The following is a 22,029-nucleotide window of genomic DNA, read 5'->3' as shown; positions in this document are numbered from 1 at the left end:
GTACTATCCGCTACTTATCATTATAGCTATATGGTGGGACTGTGCGCTCTTAACTGTTATAGCTATATGGGGAGACACCCCGCTCTTAACTGTTATAGCTATATGAGGAGACACCCCGCTCTTAACTGTTATAGCTATATGGTGGGACTGTGCGCTCTTAACTGTTATAGTTATATGGGGAGACACCCCGCTCTTAACTGTTATAGCTATATGGTGGGACTGTGCGCTCTTAACTGTTATAGCTATATTGGGAGACACCCCGCTCTTAACTGTTATAGCTATATGGTTGGACTGTGCGCTCTTAACTGTTATAGCTATATGGGGAGACACCCTGCTCTTAACTGTTATAGCTATATGGTGGGACTGTGCGCTCTTAACTGTTATAGCTATATGGGGAGACACCCCGCTCTTAACTGTTATAGCTATATGGTGGGACTGTGCGCTCTTAACTGTTATAACTATATGGGGAGAGACTCCGCTCTTAACTGTTATAGCTACACTACTCTTACTATCTTTATGCACCGAGTTGTGCCATTTTCTTATAATTAAATTATTATAAGCTAAATATTTTCAATTATTGCGAATTGATGATGATGCAATGGAACTGATGAATGAAAATCATAGCATTGAGTTATGTACCTAGTCCACCGGAATACATATGTTTATTCGTTTCTAGAAACATATGTACGTATGTTTCTATAATTCAAAATTTCAATTTTGCCCTTCGTAAGGTTCTGTTTATTATTTAGGCTCTTGCTCACTGAGTTTTCTATAGTTGTGGATTGCCACCGGATTTAAACCGTTGAAAATCAAATACAAGAAAATATAAAAAAAATGCAGCACAAAATTTTGAGACTAATGCCATCTAAATCCCTGATAAAGTCCTTATACAGTTTTTTTCGTGATGAAATAGCTTTTTCAGGCAGTTATTTGGCTAATCAGTTTGCTAATATTTTACTTTTTTTTACGGAAAAAGATTTTTCTTTTTGGAAAATCTTAAGGATTCTACTCTTACCTCTCCGGTGTTTTTTTTTTTTTTTCATAAAATCAAAGTTCATTCATTTTTAATCAGTAAAAAAAGGACTTCTAATCAAACTCATTTGTCCAAGGCAGCTGAAGTAGAGTTTACATTGAAAGGTTGAATGGTAGATTTAGAATGAGTTATCATAATAAATTACTTTAATGTTTGTTTTTTGGATATTTTGTGCATATTATTTGTGTAAAAGAAAGTTGTAACAATAGAAAGTTTTCGTTCTTTTATTTTTAATTAGATAACGGTGATTTTTCTCTTAAATGATTATTATTTTTATTATTCTCCTTTTTGAAAATACAGAGATTTTTCCTTTTTTGCGTGGGAGACATGGCAAGACAACCCATTCGGAAAAGATTTGAAATGGTAAAAAAGGCCACAGTGAGAAGGGCTTCCTGTGGTGGGAGGGCACCTTTGATTACGGGAAAGGCAATTTCCTTTCTTATGGATTGTTCTTTTTTATGGTATATGATGGTTCGTAGTGTGTCCAATGAGTTTAGGTGACGTCTAAGGTTCAAAGTATTTTTTTTGTTAAAGTTGTTATCACTGAGAGACGTGAAGGTGGGTTTAATTAAAACCCAAAAACTCCTTTGTTAAATGTACTATTTGGCTGAAAATTATGAATTTGAGCACATTTGACAAAGGCCAGTGAGTTCTGAAATGTCAAATGAAGAGAAATAAAAAAGCAAATAAAAAGAGATTTTTCAGTGAAAGATATTCTTAACAAAAGATATCTACAATCTTTAGCTTTCAATTTTGTACTGCCAATTTTGTACAACATTAAACCAAAATTAGGAAGAATAGTTACCTGCGTCGAATCACTGGAAATAACAGTTTGTACCGTTTCTTTACCATGATGTCTCCAAAGGACAAATGCTGGTTCATCAATGTAACCAGTTATAACACAATTTAAATTGACACTACTTCCAGCCATTACGTAAATGTCCGGATCTCCTTTAATTTCTATCGTTGGTACTGAAATAAAATGCATCATAAAGAACCATGAAAAATAAATTGAAGTAGTATCTTCTGAGTACAAAAAAGAAAACATAATTTAAAAGCAGCTATGCAGAAAGTAAAAGCTTAGGTTAAAAAAAGGGAAGGACTGGAGGGAGAATTCTGAAATAGATACTAATTCTATAGATACTAAGTCTGAAGAAATTATGAGTATAGGTTTAGGTGTTTTCTCTTGGAAAATTCTCAAACCCCATTAAGTATACTCCCTGAGGAAAAGTACCCCCTCCCCCAGTCATAGTTGAAAATACTTTTTTTTAATTTATTTTTGAGTAGAATATCTTTTTCAGAAGGCAGTGGTTGGATTGATTGCATCAACTAGGTTAGGATTTTTTATTTCCTGGCATGGGCTGCCAAGCCCAGATATAAATCTACTTGACGCCGAGTAAAATCATCATTTTCATCCTGTTCTACATTGCCGTTCTGACACATTATTTAATCGAACAATCTCGTTTCTTTTCATAAAGGATCATGAGGAGATTTAGAGCTGCTGCTCTTCTGAGAAAACCCACTAGCCATATTCACACAAGTGATTGGGGTAACTGATTCACTGACAGCACCAGAGATTACAGCACCTCCTCTTAAGGCTTTTCGAGGGCCCTCTCCTCTTCGTGCAAAAGAATTTTACTGCACTAAAATGCTCACCACAAGTTGAAGAGGAGGGACCTATAGTGTCGATTGGAAAATTCAATTATCAGGAGACGTGATAAGGTAGACTAGTGTCAGCCACTAGCACTAGAGTTTTAATCATTTTCATAAAGAATTTCCTTCTTGTCAGTGAACTATCAAGAAGGCTCAGATGCTCATAAAATTCATTTATCTTGAATGTTTCGAAGTTCAAAAGTGCAGCTGTCACCTTGAGATCATCCCTTTGGAAGCAAAAGTCAAACTTCTATCCCCCTTTTTCTTTCAAAAGCAAAGTACAGCTACTATCATTAGGTTTCTCCTCAAGGTGGCCTTTTGTGATGCCCCGACACAGCAGACCAATATTTGGGGCGGGAAAGAATTCTTCCTCAATAGTCTCGACTGTAGTAGAGAAATTTGGTAGTAGAGAGCAAAGCTCATTAGTTCATATTCCTCATCATCTAGAACAAGGTCAGGTTTCCCAGTTTTACACAAAACACTTGCCAGAGGGCCTTTGTATTGAATAGTACTTTGCATCATACTATAGGTTGCATTCCATCTTGTGGGCAAATCTCGTTCTAGGGACGAACCTGCATTGTTCATATCTTGATAACATAGGAGGCAGATCATCAGTAACCTGCACAATATGCAACTGAGCATCAGCATCGAGAAACTCATCTAAATCACAAAATCTTATAAGGAATTCATTGCTATTTTAAATTTGAATTTTTTCCCGAAGGTTGTTAGGAAGACAAAGAATTTGCATCTAAATATAATTCTTACCCATTGTAAATGCTTCCATGTACATATGTATAAAAACATTTTTTAAGTAAAATTTCTGCAGCCACTACTCACTCTGTGGGAACAAATACAAATATGTGGCAACTGGCTCCAGATAGTCACACGCTTTTTTGTCAATCTTCATTCTTGCTTTGCTTAAATAAAATGTTTCTAGCCACTACTCAACTATATGGGAACAAATAAAAATATGCGGCAACTGGCTCCAGATAATCACAAGCTGTTTAGTCAATCTTCATTTTTGTTTTGTGGAAGTAAAATGTCTCTCGCCACTACTCAACTATGTGGGAACAAATACAGTATGTGGCAACTGGCTCCAGGTAGTCACAAGCTATTTTGTCAATCTTCGTTTTTGTTCTGTTTAAGTAAAATGTCTTCAGCCACTATTCAACAATGTGGCAACAAAAACAAATATGGGGCAACTGGCTCTAGATAGTCATAAGCTGCTTTATCAATCTTCATTTTTGTTTTGTTTAAGTAAAATGTCTCTAGCCACTATTCAACTATGTGGGAACAGATAAAAACATGTGGCAAAAGACTCCAGATAGTCACAAGCTGTTTTGTCAGTCTTCATTTTTGTTTTGTTTAAAATATGCGGCAACTGGCTCAAGATGGTCACAAGTGCACGGTTTTGTGCACTACTCAACTATGTGGGAACAAATACATATTTTTTGGCAACTGGCTCCAGATAGTAACAAGCTTTCTGTCAATCTTTAACTTTGTTTTCTTGAGTAAAATATCTCTAACCACAGCTCAAATATGTGGTAATCAATGCAACTACGATAACTGTTTTTATAAGTCACAAGCTTGTTGTCAATCTTTTTATTGGTTTTCTTGAGTAAAATGTCTCTAGCCATTACTCAACTATGTAGGAGCAAATACAAATATGTGGCAACTGGCTCCAGATAGTCACCAGCTGTTTTGTCAATCTTTATTTTACTTTTTTTAAGAAAAATGTCTCTAAGCACTAACTATGTGGCAAAAAATACAATATGTGGAACTGGCTCCAGATAGTCACAAGATTTTTGTCAATCTTCAATTTTGTTTTCTCGAGTAAACTGTCTTTAACATCAGCTCAAATATGCGGTAATCAATATAACTACAATAACTGTTTATAAAAGTCACAAGCTTGTTTTCAATCTTTTTATTTGTTTTCTTAAGTAAAATCTCTGTAGCCACGGTTCAAATATGTGGCCACGAACACAAATATTTAGCAACCAGGTCTTAATAGTCAAAAGGTTTACTTCAATTTTCACTTTTGTTTTTTAAAGTAAAATGTTTCTAAGCACGACTCGAATCCAATACAAGGAAAAATGTAATTTCTGTTTACAATTCCCTTGACAGTCATTCCAAAAAATAAAACGGTAAATGAGCTTCATTTCTAGGAGTTTGTTCATTTGAAATTCTTTAATTCAAGTTGTACTTCCTGAAATGTTTAAGATCATTTGAGCTTGAAAAATGGAACAAATAGTCTTCAATTGATATTAATTCAACAAAAAATCATAAAATGTGAAATATCCCTCCCCCAACAACGCTCTATGGTTGGGAATGAAGGGAGAAAGAAAAACAAATGGGATTGGCCGGAATTAACCAGAGTTGGTCAGAACTCTGTTCTGTGACGCATAGCATTGAACAAACGATTTAGCAAGAGCGAACAAATAAAATCGAAGGGGCTAAAAAAAGCAAATTGATCAAAACAATTAGTTCTGCTCTAATAAACGTTCTGCGATGATCAAAGAATATGGGAAACTAATCCTGCAAGAAACCCAAACCTTTCTTTCTTCATTTTTACCTACGAGTCTCTCAGAGAAAAATCTAGCCATCCCAGACTATAAACAGTTATCTTGTCTGCACAATTTCACTTAAACTTTATATCCTTGATATTTCAACGATTATTACACATTCTTTTGCACATAAGCCTTACAGATCCAACTACAGCCATGTCAATCCATTAAAATTTGTATTCGCTATAGTTTTCTGTATTTTTGAACCAGTTGTCTTTCTTTTATTGTGATCTGCAAAATATCTAAATAAGATACGCAAAAAAATCTTTAAACCAATGCAAAAATTATTCTTAGAATTTCTAAATATAAATATCCAGATAAAAATCGCGTAGGATATAATGAGTATTTTTCTGACAGAGTAAAATGCCCTTCATTCATTAAGTAATCGTCTTATCAAGATATTTAATAAACAAAACAAGTTTTTTATTAAATGAAAGTAAGAAACAACATTTAAATTTAAAACGAACAGAAATTATTCCCTATATAAGGAGGGCTGCCCTGTCCTTAATCCCTTGCTCTTCATACTAAGGCTTTTAGTACTTAAAAAAAACAAATTCTTATTAAATTCAAATAAAACTGCCCTTTTGTTCCTGAGTCGTTATTAAAGAACTGGTATAAAAAGTCAATCTTTAGCGTTAAAAGCAAGGTATTGAGGAGGGGTTAGCCCCTTCATATACGAAATAATTACAGTTCGTTTTAAGTTTTAATATGGGTCCTTACTTTCAATTGAAAAAACTTAGTTTTTCATTTATTTATGTATTTCATTCAATAAAGGAGGAGGCCATAGGCTTATTGCAATTGATATCATTCAGTTTCTTGATAAGGCGAGTGCTCAAAAAATGAAAGACATTTAACACTGTCAGTAAAATACTCATTATATCATTAATCATTTTTTTTATATATTTAATTTCTGGTCGTTTTTCAAATAATGGAGGGATATCTACATCCCTTTCATGGACCCCACTCCACGATAAATTCCTCCATCGGAAGTTCTTACCTTATAAAATAACCCCATTCCCCTTAGTAAATTTAACCCCGGACAATTCCATCATCACTGAAAATTACCACCAGAAAATTTCATGCGGACAATTCCGCTTGAAAAATTCTCCCTAGCCTGCTTTCATTTGAAAAAAAAGAGACTCATTTTATTCTAATTTCCGACCGTTTTCAAAATCATGCCGAAAATATCCCCTTCGTGGCAAATTTTTCTTGAAATCCCCCACCCCAACGAAAAGCTTCTTCCACTGAAAATTCCCCCATGGGAAATTTCTCCCGTGGAAAACCTTCTCCATGAAAAAATCCCCCTGACAATTCCAGCCCCACTGAAAATGTCTTCCGGACAATTCCCCTGGAACATCTTTACATGCCAAATTGAGCCACCAAAGAGAAAGTAAGTTAAATGACAAGAATTTCATATATGATTTCTGACAAGTCCTCCCTCCCCATATAAAATTTTTCCTAATAGGTTCAACCACGGAAACTTCCCCCCTACCGGGAAATTTTTCCTGTTGAGCCCCCCCCCCCCCCTAGATATACTCCCTAAAAGTGTCTGTATACATCCCAATTACAAATAGTACCTATAAATAATGGGCAAATTCCACAACTTACAGCCCTTTTCTCACAAGCTGTGAGGGTCATGACGTCAATAAAGAGGTATAGGCCTAGTTATTGGATCTTTCAACTATACTGAATAAAATGGCTATCCCAAAATTCTGATCAGATAACTTTGGGGAAAGAATTTTCAGATGCATGCGCTTTACTCTGACATTTATTGCTAGATTATACACTTTCAAACGGACTGCCTCTAAGTAATATACAAATTCCTTATTATTTTTTTCCTGGACAGAACAAGAATTATGTAAAGAACTATTCATTTTGGGTTTTTAACCAGTCCTGAACCGATAAAAAGTATTCCTAATAACAGAAGTTTTGAAGTTTTTATCAGACGTCAAAAGGAAATAACTTTTATTGGAAGTCCAAAAAGTTTCGATCAATTTCGTCCGTCACTTCCCTAGTAACTTCAAATTGAAAAACGACAGTGATTTCAAGATCAAGTATGCAAAACCTTGCTTAAGTTGAAACCATGATTTGTAAATCAAATGAGACGACTTTGTAAAAATTACTGTATCATATTTGTATACTTTAAAGTAAACAGAGCTTGATAAAATTTAACACTGAGCTTATATTTAAAACTTGTCTTTCCGTGTTACAAAGTAGTCTATAAGTAATTGACAGTTGTAATAGCACTACTTCATCTACTTCATGTTGAGAAGTAGAGTTTATTAACTACAGTTGTAAGATTTTTTAGAGACTTTAAAGCTGGTATTTAATTGACTTCTGATATTTTGTTCATAATGAAATCCTATACATAATATCAAGACTAATACCCTAAAATCCCAAGAAATTTTTGGTCGAAAGAAATTGACTCTAAATTTAGAAATTTACCGTTAGACTCTTTTGACCGTTAGAAACTGGCCATTATAAATTGGCTTTAAACATTTTTTAAAGCCAAATTGTCAAACTCCATACTAAGAATAAAAGCATACTCTTTGTTCTTAACCTGGTAATCAAAGGTAAAAAAAAAGGTAAAAAAAACGGAAAATATGAAAACAAAATCATTAAAAATCCAACAAGGTAGTCATTAAGCTGTAGTCAAAAGATTGAGTTGTAGTCAAAGTAGTCCGTGTACCTTAATAATTTAACAGGGCTTTGATTTATGGAGTTGATGGATGTAGCGTACATCCTTCACAGTTATTGATCACACTTTTCCCTAACATAATTTCAAAATAATCTTTAACCAAAGTAAAGGAATTATGATTTGTAAAAAAACAATGACTTACGAAATGAGGTCACACGACAGTTTAGCGAATACTGAACATACTTCAAGGACAAAAAATGATAATTAGGGTATGATTAAACTAGGGTATTTTTGATGGCTAGGAAGATTTTTAGGCCATATATTAAACATATTAAATGGTATAATTAAACTAGGGTATGTTTGATGGCGAGGAAAATTTTTAGGCTACATACTAAACATATTAAATGGTATGATTAAACTAGTGTATGTTTGATGGCTAGGAAGATTTTTAGGCCACATTTCTGTTTAGAATTTTACAAAAAAAAATGGAAACATTCAACCAATGAAAGTACAAGAAAAATATTTTCGAGGTAAAAGCTATCTTTCACTGGCTAATTTGCTTTTCTTTTGTCCGTCAAACACCAAGTGAAAACTGGGCCGTATGTGTTCTAGAATATTTTTACTTGAATCTTTAGTCTTCATTTTCTTCTCGTCCCTGTACGTAAAAGATTCCAAGTATCCCAAAGCTGAAGGTAAGTTAAGTTGTAGAATGATATTCTACAGGATTATTTTAATATGGCCGTTTGAAATCTAGGAAGAGATTGATTATTCTAAAATAAAATCCCATAAAGGATTTGAAACGTGGTGTATGAAAATGTCAAGGTTCTTAATAGCAAGAAAATAAAGCAGAGAATCTTCGGTTAATGGGAAGCTCCGATTTTGGGAAAACGACAAAATGAAGTGAGACCAAAGATAGTTTATTTTAACTGCATTATTAAGGATCGGACAGCAACAACGCAAAATGAATTTGAAAAGGTAATTATCTTTGTTTAAAGGGGATAGAGCTGATATTTTTTGTGAGTTGTTTATCTATGCATGTTTTTGTTTTGTGTTCATGGTTTTCCTCTTGGGTAAAAATTACACAAAAATTTTATTTGTTGACTTGAAATTTCAGCATATGGAGTCGAGAACTTAAACCTCGGAGCCAAAATTTTTATTTAAAAAAACAGGTCAACCGACACGTTGTCGAGGGAAAAAATCTTGCACCCAAAATTGCAGGAATTTTCACAGACACTCCTGAGACATCTCACCAGGAATGCATAAAGTGGAGCTCAGACTGCAAAATAAGTACCAAAGATTCCCAGTAGCAAAAATCATATGCGTATACAAAGTTACGCTGAGAATTATAAAAATGGGGCCGAAAATGCAGGAATCTTCTCACCGAAAATCCAAGGAGATGTCGCCGAGAATTCAAAAATAGAGCCGAGAACGCCATTGCTTTAACTTTACTCCCTAAATATTTACAACATTGTTTATATTTCTAGTATTTTTCGTAGAACTTCGCTAATTTTTAATCTCCACATTAAAGATATACTCTAGTATATGTGACTGTTACTTAGGGTTAATCTGGATCTGCTTTAGTTTATTTTGAACCCTCCGTCCGAATAAAAGAAAAAATTAAAGGGGTTTATAAAACAGAATGGCAAGGTATCTCAATTTGTCTTCTAGTTTCGACCAATTACAGTGTGAGACTGCTATATAAAGGTCAAGCTGATTGACGAAAAAAGGAATCAACGCCATCTAGATCTTTGGACAAAAATAATAAAGTGATATGCTCTATTTTAGTTCAGCGTCACTATACGCAACTAATCCCTAATAGTTTACCCTTTCTCGCCATGACTGTTGGCTATACACCCAAAAGTAATTAATTCACGAAATTACATATTCAAAATTAGGGAGAAAGGAAACCCCTCCTCCATTCTTAGTCCAAAAATATTCTTCAAAATTCAAAAATGGTTGTCTAAAAATACACACCGTATTTCTATGTGTGTAGCTAGGAGAGCGGAAGTAGTCTTCTCCTAGTAAACTTTTTGACAGTTTTAAAAATCTCAAAGACGTTTATTCCTCTAATATACAGTTTTTGTTCCTACTCGTTCATATTTGTGGATTCCTATAAAAGGCTCAATGTTTAGTTTCGGTTCCGATATGATTCAAATCTTTTTTCAAATATGCATATCATTTCCGTTGGTTTGGATTGGAGAGGAAAGTGGTATCCTCGTAGAAAACTTTTTGCCAGTCTTTAAAAGAAAATCTCGGAGCGCGTTAAAAGCGATGTTTTGATAGAAAACGGTGAAAGTAACAAAAGACAGTTACAGAATTTTGTTAAGAGAGGACGGGTTTTTCCTCGATGTTTTGGAGTATTCATTTACATTCATACAAATTTCTCTAGCCAAGAAAAAGAAAGAAAAAAGACATAGCGATTAGTCTAAGCTCTGAGTCGATTTTTTTTTTTTTTTGTGTGTTAAATAACCACATATAGGAAAATCTCTCTATTCAATCGGTAAAAAGACCTACCCCCTCCTACCTTCACTGAAGGATCGACAAATTGTGATCTAATATTCACATTTTTATGCTTCTGACCCATCTTTTCAAGGAAATGGTTTACTGGGAACAATGACTACTTTTCTTCCAACATCGGCTTTATTTTGTTCATTTTTAGTAACAATTCCTGCATTCTCGGCTCCTTCTAGATTAGTTTTAACATTTTTACATTTTTTTACCATTGGCATTATTTTACCATAAAAACCATATTCTGAAAGCCTATACATCATATTGCCAAAAAAATTGTTTTGACAAAAACTATGCAATAAACATATAGGAGTTTCTTTTACTGGACAACTGAAAGTGTATCAACCTACCCCACATCGAGGCAGGTTGATATCAATATGGGAAAGCTGATACTGATATAAGGGCACTTGATATTATGAAAGAACTGTAATAAACAGGTGGTTATAAATCTAGATACCAACGTTTTTCTCTTACATTCAACACACTGAATCCAATCGTGACCAATTTTGATTCGAAATGCGACTTCAAACAAAGCAGCACAGAGCATCTTCTTCTTCCTCAGATTTTGAATCTTACTTTGGTGTTTGTCTCCCAGTATCAGTTTTTTTTTTTTCGTAGATTGCAATCATTTTCTTTAATCTTGACTTTCCCACTTTTGGACTTGTACAGCTTCATTTTTGCTTTTGAGCCTGCAATAGTTTTTTTTTTTCATTTGGATTCTTTTTCCAATCTTTCCTTAACAGGCGTGTTCGTTGAAATTGCTAGCCTGAGAGGCTGTTTTTCTTGCTTATTCGGTTTTCTTTCTCCAGCTTTAGGAAACGGGCAAATGTCTACTAAACTTACAATTCCTGTTATAGTTTAAGATCCTGATGAGGTTAGCTGGAGGGTCTGGTTTGAAGTCGATGGACAGGAGAAGAGTTATTTGCATCAACGATTTGTCCCATAATAGAAACATATTCATTAGCCTAAATTGGCCTGTCTACAAAAGTCGGAAAAGTCAACTTTTCTAAATATTTTCCAAATATATAATACGCTACCGGATCCTTCAAATCCCGAAATTGTGTTCTTGGGCATGATAAAGTTAGGAAGAGCAATTTTGGCTACTCCAGGAATAACGTAGATTGTAACAGTCTGGATTGGATTACTTGTCATTCAGTCATCTACTGCAGAAAAAAAACTATTAAAAGGCCCAAAGACAGATATGTGTAACGGTTGCAATCAGTGAGAAGTTTTTGGTGGTAACGAAAACATCACAGTACCTTTTTCCCTACTTAAGTCCAACACATCAACTGAGAGGTGAGATTCGTGGTTCTCTAATAATACCAGACATACAGATTGTCTTTTGATCATTGGAAATGGTTATGGATGTGTTTTTTGAACTTGGAAAAGAATTGCCTGTCTCCATTTTGTTCGATATAATCTACCAATACAACCCAGTGGCCTATTTGCATTAAAGTGCTCCTAAAAAAACACCCATGGAAATATGAATATCGGTGGAACGGTGTCTCAGATTGCCTTTATGGCCAACAACATAGTAAGAGTCTAGTCCCTCTCAGCTGATGTAGCCTTCCCTACTTGGCTTGCCCCTTTCTCGTTACAATTTCATTTGGTCATTGGGAAGCCTGAAAACCTGTTTCATTAACATTTCAAATATCCTTATCCTTAAACTTGTGTTGATCGGTAACGGATTATAAGTTGTCGAAAAACATAACAACATTTGACCTCTTGAAACTTGTGGCTCGGCTGAGGCTAATTTCCTTAAATTTAATAATTGATAGGCAACTATGTCTCGTCATGAGTGGATTGAACCATTCTCGTGAGGCTGATTTGTGGCTGATCCATTTTAGAGGACTGATACTTTCGAGGGTTTAGCGATGGCTAGTTCACAAGCTAGTACTTTAATCTTATTAGGAGTCAGCCCATAATGCATCTTTGATGAAGATATGACGTACTCTAAGCTGTGTTTTATAGTTCATTAAACATTCGCCTCGACTTAGCACAACCAATCTTCAAGTTCTTTGCCATCAGATTTATCTTTCTTTTTAAAGAATTGAAACAATGTCACTTTGTCGATTTCGTAAGCTGTGTTTTGCCGCTATCTTTCTTTACCTTGTATGTTTGCACCATGATTAGAAATTAAAAATATGTAAAAATTATGTAAAAATTATGCTGAAGTAGCCTACATGGATACATGGTATTAATCTACCCCCAACCTGCCATATCAGCTTGCCCCACTTGCAGCGTGTTGCTCAAACTACCATAACTTTAAGACTATAATACCTCAGTTAATCAAATTTAATTCAAATTACTCACTGAAAACCACTGAAAAAAGTGCAGTGGTAGTTGAGGGGTTTCGTCGAAACTAGTTCCACTTTTGTCCCTCAAACACGACATAAAATACCCTTTAGTTATAAAGTCATACTTTTTCCTTCGTGCTGTAACTACCGGTTGCATAACTCTGATATTACCCATAACGCTGCAACGCCTACTTGTTCTCAATCGCCTGTTTTAGGCTGTGTATGCGCAAAGGTTAGAGATAATCTGTATCAACTACCCCGTATCAACAAACCCCACTTTCCCTAAATGTTCTTGTTAAGATTTTAGTTTTAAAATCTTAACACTGAGATTAAAATCTAACACTGAAATCTTAGTACCAAAGGGGATTCAGGTTCTAAACTGTTACGGAAGCTTTATTTTTAAATACCTGTCTTCATTTCCCTTTTGAAGTCAAAGTTTGATATTATTCCCTGTGATGGCTAAAATGGGTAAAATCAGGGTGCCTCCATACAGTGGTTCTACCCTCACTCCATCAAGGCGTGTGTTGATTGATCGTTGGTTCTGACGGTCCTTGGTCAGTTTCACCTAGCGGCTGAACACACCATTTTAATGTTAGGCTGATAGTCTAAACTCTGGACTATTCTGATCTCTGGAACTTTGAACGTCTACATGTGACAGATAATCATCTCAAATAGCTCTCGCTTGTTAAAAATTAATTACTACATATCAGTTAAATCGTTGGGTATCGGAATAGACAAAATTGAGTCTTGGAATTCTTTGTGTACTTGGCCGTTTTTACGAACCTTTTTATGAACCTGTGTTTCAGTCTGTTAATGTGTTTATCTCCTTCTGAAGAAAATTACTCTCGTTATTTTCATTCACGTAAAAGCCCTTTCTAAAATATAGATTTTTATTAAATAATTTAGTCACTTTGTTATTTTCCAGACAAAAGAGTTTCACAAATTGTTTTTTTTTTACCCAAAATAAGGATCATGTGTTTTATGGTTATAGTTGTACAATCTTTAGACTTTTCAGTTTCTTCAAAAACGAAAACTAAACGGCAGCCCAGTTCCACAAGAAATTATCTTTATTTATTTTTACAACTTACGCGATTATTTTTTTTTGCGTAGATTCCACCGCGAAGTTGTTTCTTTTCTTCTCCTACAAGTAAAGAAAACCATTTTTCTTGTTTGTTTTGAAAACCTCAAATGCCTCCAGGTGTCCTTCTAGAGATAGAGATTTAAGAAGCACTTGGAAACATGAGTGATTGTGCCTAGGGGAAAATCTCTAGAGTAATAAAGGTAAGCTAGGCAGGTCAAGTTTAAAAAAGATTACAATTCAAATTGGAAATTAAGCGTTATTTCATGCTCTTTGAGGTTTATGTTCTCTTTGAAAGTTTCAGTATGTCATTTTTCTACTCTTGCACCGTCTTCATGTCTCAATGAAAGATAAAGATTTTGCTACCACACCATGGCTGAGATTAAATTCTATAAATCTACCAAATTATATTTTTGAAGTTTGGGTTACAAGGCTTTTTAGATTTAAAAAGTTAAAATTTTGTTAAAAATCGTCGAAAAAGGACAGTTTTCTAATTTTATAAACAAGTTTAAATCCTTCTCCGGGAGAGATTTTAAGTAATATCATAATTCTGGCTCGAGGAATGGATATGATGAATCTGATGATATGAGCATCGTGTTCTTTTGGTGCGAGTTACAGCTCCAGGTTCGTCGTGAAATTGCTATTTTCAAGAGGTATGCCATAACCATCAGTAGAGGAAAAAATACAATCTGTGATTGTTGCATGGATAGGTCATTTGAAACCAGAATATATCTTCGTCAAATAGAGAAAGTTGCTGGCACTAGGCGAGAATATGGGCCACATCTTCAATACCTAGGTTACATCTGGGGAATGAGTAATCCACATCTGCATCTGGGGCCATCCTTTTTCTTTCAAATACTCGTTTTTTTTCTATTTTTATATATTCTTTTCTGTCTAAAACTTTCCCAATACTAATATAGAGAAGGTAAGAGTGGCTGCTTCCTGATATTTAAAGTAAATCCACTTTTATTTTTATTTTTTTTTATTTATTTTTTTTTTTTTTTTTTGTCTCTGCAAATTGTTATTTTTTATGGAAATGTTTGTTGTCTTAAATACAAAGGGCATTTGTCTTATGGCGAGCACAAACAGACATTAAGGGTAATTTATTTATTTTGAACTTACAAGCAGTATTAAGACAATATGTTTAGTATTTTTTGTAAATGAAAATTTGTTTTAAAACCAACACTACTTTACCAAACAATAAAAATTATTAAGTACTGAGTGAAATGAGTTGGCACAGCTCAAACAAACACACGACTACTAAAAGTGCGTTCAGACCCAGACATGCAGTTGTTGATTTGGCTACAGACATGTTGACCGTAGTTTTGAAGGTAGTTAAGACAGGATCCTAACTGTCGAAAATTTGCTCCTTTGCCAGTATGGCAAAATATGTGAAAACTAAAAGCATGGCCCTTATCGTATTGCCTTAGAACAATTGTTGCCTTATAATTTGTATATCACTTCCAGAAATCGCCAGAGGAAATTAAACACGTACCTTTTCCAATATCCTAAGACTACTTTTGTTAAAAACTCCAGAAAACATAAGTGAAATACAACACCTTAATTGACTCTGACTCTGCCACAGCATAGGCTAAGTATCTAAATCAACACAGGTAATGTGTAATATACCTAACCTGTGGGCTCTGCTTATTCATAGGAGTAACGAAGAGCCACCAAGAATTTGAGATTAAAGTCGTCAGAGCAGTAGTGACTATGACCATGCATAGTAAACACCTGCATTTATTGTTATTTAACTATCAGACAGTTCGTGGTATAGAACTGCAGGTAAGGAGCGACCAGGGCTAATAGCAACAGAAATTCTAAATTAGATTTTTGATAACAATGTATGTCGAAAAAATGCCTTTTGATGAGAATCCTTATATAAAATTCATCAATTTTAAAGTTACCAATCAAAAGCTAACGGCCTGAGAAAATTTACCAGAATTTCAATAAAGGACGTAAACACCTCCAAAAGTGCAAATGATACTGATGAAAATCACACCGTCAGATTCAGCATATCAAATATTCCTGTTGTATAGTATTTAAGCTCCTATCTAGAATACCATAAAATTTTGCATTCTTTTTTTTAAGATGGAAGATCATGCGTATTTTGCTTTTTTGTTTTTTTTTTCCCTGGGGTAATCGTGTTCACTCAAATCTAAATAGGTGACTGGAGAAATCTGGGGAAGGTAAACCGGAAAGTCTTGTGGAACCTCAGGATGGCTACCCCTTAGCCCCTCCCTCTTCATTGTGCTTCTTGACTGAAGGGCCATGAAACGCAAATCAGCACTGCCGGTTTAGATTATAAAGTCTAGTGCCACAGCCTTTACATCTTTTTTTAGTGGTGTCGGACTAACAGCTCTTTAGAATCGGTAGAAGGCTCAATCAAACGGAAATTTAAGTTCTAGTGGCCTCTTTCAGTAGGCAAAAATATCATGCCACAGCAAAGTCACGTTTTCCACCATTTTGTCATGCATAACTCAATTTTTCCCCAAAGAGAGCCAAGTTGCTGTCAATTGAAAATCTGAGGTAGCCAATCGACTTAAAAAATATCGGAAAAGTCTATACCGTGCTTCACATTTTCAGATGCAGTAATACCACGTGGTGGCACATTCTTTCCTAAAGGGTAACGTAGCCCGTACAAAATAAACGGCTAATATAGACAGATATTTTGAAGCTTCATTTAACCCTTTGTTGATTCACTTGATTTGCGACTTTGGATCTACTTGATTTTGGATTAGAGCCAGTGGGTCATTCAGTAGATAGGACGGGGTGTCTGATGCCTAAAACAGTGCATTTTGGGTCCAAATTTACCAGCTCTTCCTGAGTCTTTAGATAAATATAAGAGAGGGTATGGGGAAGGGGTAGAAATTGATGTCTGATCTCACTTCGTTTGGACTAAACCGGAATATGGCTGCTACCGGGTAATAGCTCTCCTTTTTTTGGAAAAGTGTTTTCTTTGCTACATCAGATTAAATTTACATGATTGCCGGCTCTAAAGGTTGAGAGGTGAGGATGGGGGGAGAGAGTGCTTTTCATGTCATATAATACTTATATTTTTATTCATCAATTTTTATTTGAGTATTTGGTTTTCTAATCATAAAAATTTTGAAATATTTTCATAATTTCTGTTCAAACAGATAGCACCATCCCTACCTTCCTACAAGAAAGCTGGCAATGGGAAGACACGTAGACGGATATTTGTTAGGTAGTGGGCCACATGCTGCCTTCAATAGCATTTTAGAAACACTTGTGTGGCATGTCAACTTCTCTTCTAAAAAGGTGGTGATGCCACGGAGGAGGATGTTGGAGGGACCGTGGGTCAACTTTGTGCCTTCACAACTTGAAAATTACTGGTAATTTCCGATTTAAACAATCCCTTTCTGCTAAAAATTTGGAATTGTGAGAGCACCAAATGCAACTTAGACTTAGCTCATTCTACATATAGTCAGGATTAGGCTTATTTGTGCACCAAGTTGGGGCCTAGCACTAGCACTCTTGCACTGAATCAAGACTTAGATTGTTTTTGCACCGACTCAAGATAGTTCGTTTTAGGACCAAGTCAGCACTTAACTCATTTCTGCACTGAGTCAGGACTTTCGACAATGTTTTACCTCCTCTTTGTCCCTATCAGGCCAAAGTTTAAGCTTGGCTCACTTTTCAACTGAGTCAGGACTTACTCATTATGCAGAGAGTCTAAACTTCTGCTTATTTTCACACCAAAATACCGCAGCTTGGACCTACCTCATTTTCTATGTTTAAAGACTTAGATCAATTTTGTACGAAGTTACGACTTATTTTCTCTTTGTCAAGTGAGTGTGCAGTCATGCAGCAAAAAATTGCATTTTGGACTTTACTTATGCTTGTGCTTGTTATTGTCTATTGTGTCTGGTATGCGGGACCAGAGGCAAACGCTTCACACCTAAAAATATATCTCATGGGAATTTATTTAACCAACGGGTTCCCCACTCTTTTAGTAGTTTAGACTTTGCTCCTTGTTTGCATCAAGTAGGTCCACAGCTAGGTCTTTATTTTCTCCCAAAGTCAGAAGTCATCTTATTTTTGCCCCAAACTTCCAAGGGTCATCATTTAACCCTCCATCGTACGCATAGAAATTCCTTGTTTGGAAGACTTTAAGGTATTCTGGTTTTAACAAGTTACAACACATCGATCTTTTTGATAAAAATTTGGTGGTGGAGGGGAGGGGGGACTCTGTCTCCATCTGTGTCTGCAACTATGCGGATTTAAGGTTCTTTGTATGATTCTGTTTTGAACAAGGTCTAACATAATCATTTTTTAAACTAAAATATATCGGCTAAAAATGGGCCACTTGCACAGCTCAAAGCCCTCGCCCATGGGGCTAAATGGCTCATGTCCCCTAGAGGTAATATTTTTTTTTAGGTTTAAACCATTCTTAATAGAAATCTCCATCTCAAAACTTGTATCCGTTACTACCATAGACTAAAACGTGGCCTGGGGGTTGAGAAGCACGGAAGGGGGACTGGTGACCATCTTTCCATTTTTTTTCCTGCGCCTCAACCCTCCCCCTGCTCCTTATGCTACAATTTAATTATTACTTTTCTGAGGGACAAATGTGCTACAGAGCGACCGTTTGATCCTTGAACCTCGAATATTATATAAATATACTTTGTTTAGTTCTAAGCTTATTTGATATCTCAGAAATTTCGCTTGATATTGTTATTTCCCTACTCAGGATGAGTTTGTAGTTTGGAGCACAGAAACCTGAACTTTGGCTTGGCGCGATCTCTTTCATAATGAACGGTGGCTCTAGAAACTTAAATTCGGGTTGTTGAGCTCAAATGCCACTACAATCCTTCTTGGGGTAAATACAACATTTCGCTTTTCTATAGAGTGTGACTTGAAGCATTTACTTCTAGAAATTTGACGTCATAATTTTTGTCAAAATTGTAGCTCTTTTGGGGATGTTTCCTCTATTTCAAAAATTTACAAACTTTCATATGCTAATAATTCTTGACGAACAATCTATCATTGATTGATACTGTCTATTCGGAATTATTTTTATGTATATTTTCTGGTTCAAAGTTTTTTCTTACAGTTTTGATTTTTATTGAACTATGACAATCTCTACTACCGTTCGTCATCATGAACAGACCAAGGATTGAGCTACAACCTCAATAATATAGTGCTGCATTTCCCTCTAAGGCCTAATTAGTTCATTAGTTAACCACCCCTTTATCTCTAATTCAACAGCTGAAATCTTCTTTTCTGTATGACAAGAACGGATTACACACTCATCAGAAATCAGGTCTCCGGCCCATTTTTATTAGCATCGGATTCTAGAGAAGTTAGAAATTGATGAGAAAACCATCAAGTCCCCTTCAAGATTTTTCGCCCATTGATGGAAAGAATAATAGCCTACTTTGTCATGTGATTGGTATGAGTGATCTTAAAGTGATTCTCGTTGTAGATCTTTAGTGTTGATAGCATTTGTGGTTGGGAAGTAAGGCCTGAGAGCAACATCCTTGTTATTTGATACTAGTCTCCAAATGTTGCCCAAATGATCCAAATTGTGGATCATAGTATGTTTTTACAATTGGAATAATGGAAAAATGCTGCTTGACAGGTATCTTAATGCATAATGCGGATATCTTAATGCAGATATCTTAATGTAGATATCTTAATCCTGTTGAGAGCATCATTGTACTTACTCTGTCTTACCAAACAAATGGGTAAATTTTTCGTTGTTCATATTATTGACTTATAAATAAAGTAAACATACCACTTGATGCCTTTTTTATGCTCTTTCCAAATATCATAATCATTTTTGTCGGAAATGAATTTTACCCCCGCCCCTATATATACCAATTCAAGGTATATATTTGCACATTAGGGGGGGTAAATTTTATTTCTGATGCAAATGAGAGGTAAGATTAAACTTTACCCCCACCCACCCCTAATGTGCAAATATATAACATGAATTGGTATATATAGGGGTGGGGGGTAAAATTCATTTGCTACAAAAATGACAATTTTATTTGGAAAGAACATAAAAAAGGCATCAAGTGGTATGTTTGCTTTATTCATAAGTCAATAATATGAACAATGAAAAATTTACCAATAAATGTCCATATACGAACGACGACTTTATGTTTTAAAAAAATAAAATACTGAAACACAAGTTTTGAACCAAATTCAGTAACTATTTTTAATTTGAAGACTTTGGAACTACTTGAATTTGCGTTTAGATAAAAAAAAAAAAAACAAGAAAACAGGAAATAACTTGGAAGAAATAATAGTATTCTGGAGATGTATAGGAGCAACGGGCCTAACACAATATATTACAGGAGTACTTTGCCCATTTGATCCCGGATTTTGGTACTATATCTTTGACTCGTTCCATCACAGCCGCACCATAATTTGTGTTTACATAAGAGAAAACTGATGCATAGCTCTTGTTTAGTGCTTTAACGGCGTAGTGTTTACGTCACTGCCAAAATATAGAGCAAGATTTATTCTTATTTTGAAAATAAAATATAGACGCATTCTGTCGATCGTAATTTTATTCATGAAACGCATAACAACTGTAGGAACATAGACTAACCCGTGTTTGTTATTTTTCATCCTCTTGAGAATTCGAGATCTTTCGTCCTAGAAACATAAACTTTGCCTTGTTTTATTTGTTTACCGATTCCTAATGATAAATACATTTCCAAGTCATTCCTAAGAATTCTACAAAGAGAGTTGCAGGTGCGCCGAAGTCTAAATAAAAACAAACAGGTACAGATTGACACATTGAGATACTCATGTAGGCTACTTCATAGGAAGACAAGAAAAGATCATAAATGTAGCTTAAGACAAGCAGGCGAGCATTCAACTCAACAGAGCCAGGGTACTATATTCAACACCCATCCATCCCGCTTTGCCAGGATAAAGGGAACTAGAATAAGTGCTTTTCGGAAAACCTGTGCTCAGTTTAGGATAATTCTGAACAATTAATTTGACTCAAACCGAAATTTATATTTTCTTGTGTTTTCAGTAATTTAAAAATTCTGACATGTTTTGAAATAAGGACTAGTTATTTCCTTCAAAGTTTTGGTAAACCCAATTTTCTGTATTATATTGTAGAAAGTTTTTTTTATTCTAGATATAAAAACAAAAATTCTTGTCTGACAATAATTTTGGTATCAAGGCAAGACTGTCGGTAATGGTCCAATTTTATTCTCAAGGAAATGTTTAAGTTTAGCAGAATAAACTTGAGACATTAAATTCATGCAAAAAGAGAAGAGCAAAAATAGGTAATTGTTTTCAAACTTTAATGTTTTAAAGTTTTCAAGTATTAAAACTCTTAAAAAAATTGCAGATATTTCAATTTTGAAGGCGTAAAACCGGCAATAATCAGGATTAGGTGATTTATAAAATAAAAATATAAAATGGTAAAGGAAGTTTTTATGGAAATAATCCAACTTAATAGCACCTGATGGCAAATGCATTATTTTTACACGTCAAACATATCCAAGTCATCTTCGAATTAAAAAGTATGTCATGCTGTCATTACTATCATGAATTAAATAAAAAATCAAGTTTTTTCAATTGACAGTAAGGAGCAAAATTAAAACTTAAACCGAACAGAAATTATTACGTATATGAGGGGATTGGTCCCCTATTCAATCCCTTGCTCTTTGCGCTAAAGTTCGAATTTTGTTCGAATCACAAATCCCCGAATCACAAAGGCCGTTTAATTAGATTAGATAGCTCTTCTTAAAGTATAAGAAAAACTTTAGCGTAAAGAGCGAGGTATTGACTAGGGGGCTGAACCCCCTCACATACGTAATAATTTCTGCTCGTTTTAAGTGTTAATTTTACTCCTTACTTCCAGTTGAAAAAACTTGTTTTTTTATTTTATTTCTGGCCGTTTTTTTTTAAATATTGCTGGGAAATCCGGTGCCCCTTCATAGAAATGTCTCTTCCCCAAGGAAACTTCATCCATGGAAAGATCCTCCCACGAACTTACAGTTCGTTACCGCGACCTGTTTGGTAAAACGTGCCACAAGCATTTATGCAGTTCCATGCCTCCTAATTAGCTTCCAGCTCAACCTCATACACCTACATGCCAAAATCCAACAACGCCTCCACTCCTCCAGTCTTCCTTCTTGGCTACCTACCTCGGGGTTGCCGTGCAATTGACATTCAAATTCTGAGCCATGTTTTTTTTATAATGCAGGTTAAGCAAGTATATACATATTTATTTTGGTTAGGGAGGGGTAAGGTTATCAAAA

General features: G+C 35.0%; 1 protein-coding gene across 1 annotated transcript in view; it reads right to left on the bottom strand.

Annotated features, from left to right (window-relative positions):
• The window catches only part of LOC148951479 (solute carrier family 12 member 2-like), a 151,607-nt gene that overhangs the window by 75,725 nt on the left and 53,853 nt on the right, over nt 1-22,029 (bottom strand). Inside the window, exon 4 of the mRNA XM_089091122.1 lies at nt 1,839-2,005. Coding sequence (XP_088947248.1) covers nt 1,839-2,005 — 167 coding nt within the window. The remainder of the gene's footprint in view (nt 1-1,838; nt 2,006-22,029) is intronic.

Source organism: Artemia sp. Qi Xiang Cuo, chromosome 6, assembly GCF_049724085.1.
Source record: "Artemia sp. Qi Xiang Cuo chromosome 6, ASM4972408v1, whole genome shotgun sequence".
Taxonomy (NCBI): domain Eukaryota; kingdom Metazoa; phylum Arthropoda; class Branchiopoda; order Anostraca; family Artemiidae; genus Artemia; species Artemia sp. Qi Xiang Cuo.
Note: the sequence above shows the minus strand (reverse complement) of the source record. Positions and strands in the feature narration are given on the sequence as shown.